The sequence below is a fragment of the Elephantulus edwardii genome, unplaced genomic scaffold (assembly GCF_000299155.1).
Source record: "Elephantulus edwardii isolate Elephantulus edwardi_28Jun2011 unplaced genomic scaffold, EleEdw1.0 scaffold00357, whole genome shotgun sequence".
NCBI classification, from domain to species: Eukaryota; Metazoa; Chordata; class Mammalia; order Macroscelidea; family Macroscelididae; genus Elephantulus; species Elephantulus edwardii.
In genome coordinates this window covers 1,473,057-1,475,658 of record NW_006400107.1, presented here as the reverse complement: position 1 = coordinate 1,475,658, position 2,602 = coordinate 1,473,057, and the positions used below count along the sequence as shown (strand labels likewise).

The following is a 2,602-nucleotide window of genomic DNA, read 5'->3' as shown; positions in this document are numbered from 1 at the left end:
CAAAAGGGCCGAACTCATTCAGCATTTCTTACGCTGAAGAAAGTAAAGAACAAATTTGAGCCACAAGTTGCAATGCTTAAGGATGCCATGGACAGAACAGTGAATGATTCAGGAAGCATTAAAAGAATATAGAAGGAGTATATAGAGTCATTGTACCTAAAAGAATTGGCTGACACAGAAGAATTTCAAGAAACAACATATGAGCACTTGCTGCAGAGGGTCAAGGACTGAAGCCTCCAATATGGATTGAGGCTCAATGTCAAGAAGACAAAGATTCTCACCACTGGACCAATTGGCAGCATCAGGATGGATGATGAAGAGATTGAGATTGTTCACAGCTTCAGTTTGCTCAGCTCCATGGTCAACACTCTTGGCACCAGCAGCCAGGAAATAAAAAAACATATCGCGATGGGAAAGTCTGCTGTTAGGGACCTGTCCAAAGTACTCAAGAGCAACGGTGTCTCTCTGGAGACTAAGGGGCGCCTGATACAGGCCACCGTCTTTGCAATCACTTGTTATGCATCAGAGAGTTGGGCAATGACTAGGGAGGATAGAAGAATTGATGCCTTTGAGCTGTGGTGCTGGAGAAGAGTACTGAATGTACCATGAACTGCCAAGAAAACAGACAGATTCAACCTGGAGAGGGTTAAACCAAGCTACTCCCTGGAGGCAAGAATTCTGGGGCTTCGTCTGACATACTTTGGACATGTTGCAAGGAGGGAGAGGTCCTTGGAGAGGGACATCATGCTTGGGAGGGTGGAGGGAAGGAGCAGGAAGGAAGACCCTCTATGAGATGGATTGATTCAGTGACTGGAGTAATCGGGATGGGTGTGTCAGAGACAAAGCGATTGGCATAGGATAGAGCAGGGTTTAGGGCTGCTGTACATAGGGTCGGTATGAGTCGCAAACGACTCGATGGCACATAACAACAACCACCACTATTGTGATGCTGTCTCTTTCTTTAGTTCTATTAAAATCTGTTTTATTTATTTAGCAGGTCTATCATTTGGTGCATAGATATTGAACAATGTTATGTGTTTTTGATCTACCATGTCTTTAATCATATAATGTGCCCTTCTTTATTTTTATAATTATTTTCATTCTGAAATCTATTTTATCAGAGATTAGCACTGCCCCTCCTTTTTTTGTGCATGCCATTTGCTTGGTATATTTTTTCCCAGGTTTTGATTTTGAGTCTATTTTTCTCTTCATTTATTAGGTATGTCTTCTGTAGACAACAAAGAAGGGTGACCCAATGGAGTATGGAAATTATCGAACAATATCTTTAATATCACATGCAAGCAAGATTCTGTTGAAAATGATCAAAAACGACTGGAACAACACATCAACAGAGAACTTCCAGAAGTGCTGACTGGATTTAGAAGAGGCCGTGGTACTATAGATATTGTAGCTTATATTAGATGGATCTTGGCTGAAAACAGAGAGTACCAGAGGAATGTCTGTCTGTGTTTCACTGATGATGCAAAAAAATTTGACTGGGTGGATCACAGAAAACTGTGGCTGACTCTGAGAGGAATGGGAATCCCAGAACAATTGATCATGCTTACGCAGAACTTATACTTGGACCACGAGACTGTTGTCAGAACAGGGCAAGGGAACACTGCTTGGTTCAAAATTGGGAAGGGTGTATGCCAGAGATGTGTCCTATCTCCATACCTTTTCAATCTTTATGCAGAACAGATTATCAGGAAGGCTGCACTCTGTGAGGAGGAATGTGGCGTCAGGACTGGAGACTTATCAACAGTCTGTGTTACGCAGATGACAGAACCCTGCTTGTTGAAAACGAGGAAGACCTGAAGTGCTTGCTGTAGAAGGTCAAAGACTGCAGCTTTCAATTTGGATTGAAACTCAACATCAAGGAAACAAAGATTCTGGTCGGCCCTCCCCGCGCCTCCAGCCTGTCGCGGGCGGGGCTGGGCGCTGCTGAGGCCGAGTTGGGGCCCGGGGTGCGGGCTTGGGGTGCGGACCCAGGGCTCTCCTGGGGTCGCAGTCAGCGCAGCCGCCGGGCTTCCTAGGGAAGGCGTCTGAGAGAGTCATCGCCTCCGTTCCCCCGTAGCGCACCTGGTCCTGCCGACCCTGCACTTTTCCCCGTGGTCCCGTGCCCGGCTGCTCGAGTCTTTGGGGGCACAGTCGCGGAAGGTCTGCAGACGAAATCCAGCAAGCCATCTTCGTCCCTCAGACTCGAGGTCCCGCCATGAAGGTGAAGATCAAGTGCTGGAACGGTGTGGCCACTTGGCTCTGGGTGGCCAACGACGAGAACTGTGGCATCTGCCGGATGGCCTTCAACGGCTGCTGCCCAGACTGCAAGGTTCCAGGCGACGACTGTCCGCTGGTGTGGGGTCAGTGCTCGCACTGCTTCCACATGCACTGCATTCTCAAGTGGCTGAACGCTCAGCAGGTGCAGCAGCACTGTCCCATGTGCCGGCAGGAGTGGAAATTCAAGGAGTGAGCTCCCTCCTTCCCCCACGGGGCTCAGCCTGGACTCCCGGTCAGGACCTGGACTGTCAGCCTCACTCTCTACCTCCACCTTGGGGGGCTTACTCCTGCCCCATCCTGGGGGAGATCCATTCCCCCCTCATCA

At 48.6% G+C, this 2,602-nt stretch overlaps 1 protein-coding gene across 1 annotated transcript; it reads left to right on the top strand.

Annotated features, from left to right (window-relative positions):
• Window positions 1-2,200: 2,200 nt before the first annotated feature.
• On the top strand, window positions 2,201-2,471 carry LOC102859414 (anaphase-promoting complex subunit 11-like). The gene has a single exon (XM_006902013.1). It carries the CDS (start codon window positions 2,216-2,218, stop codon window positions 2,468-2,470), a length of 255 nt encoding a protein of 84 aa, XP_006902075.1. The 5' UTR covers window positions 2,201-2,215; the 3' UTR covers window position 2,471.
• Window positions 2,472-2,602: the final 131 nt, after the last annotated feature.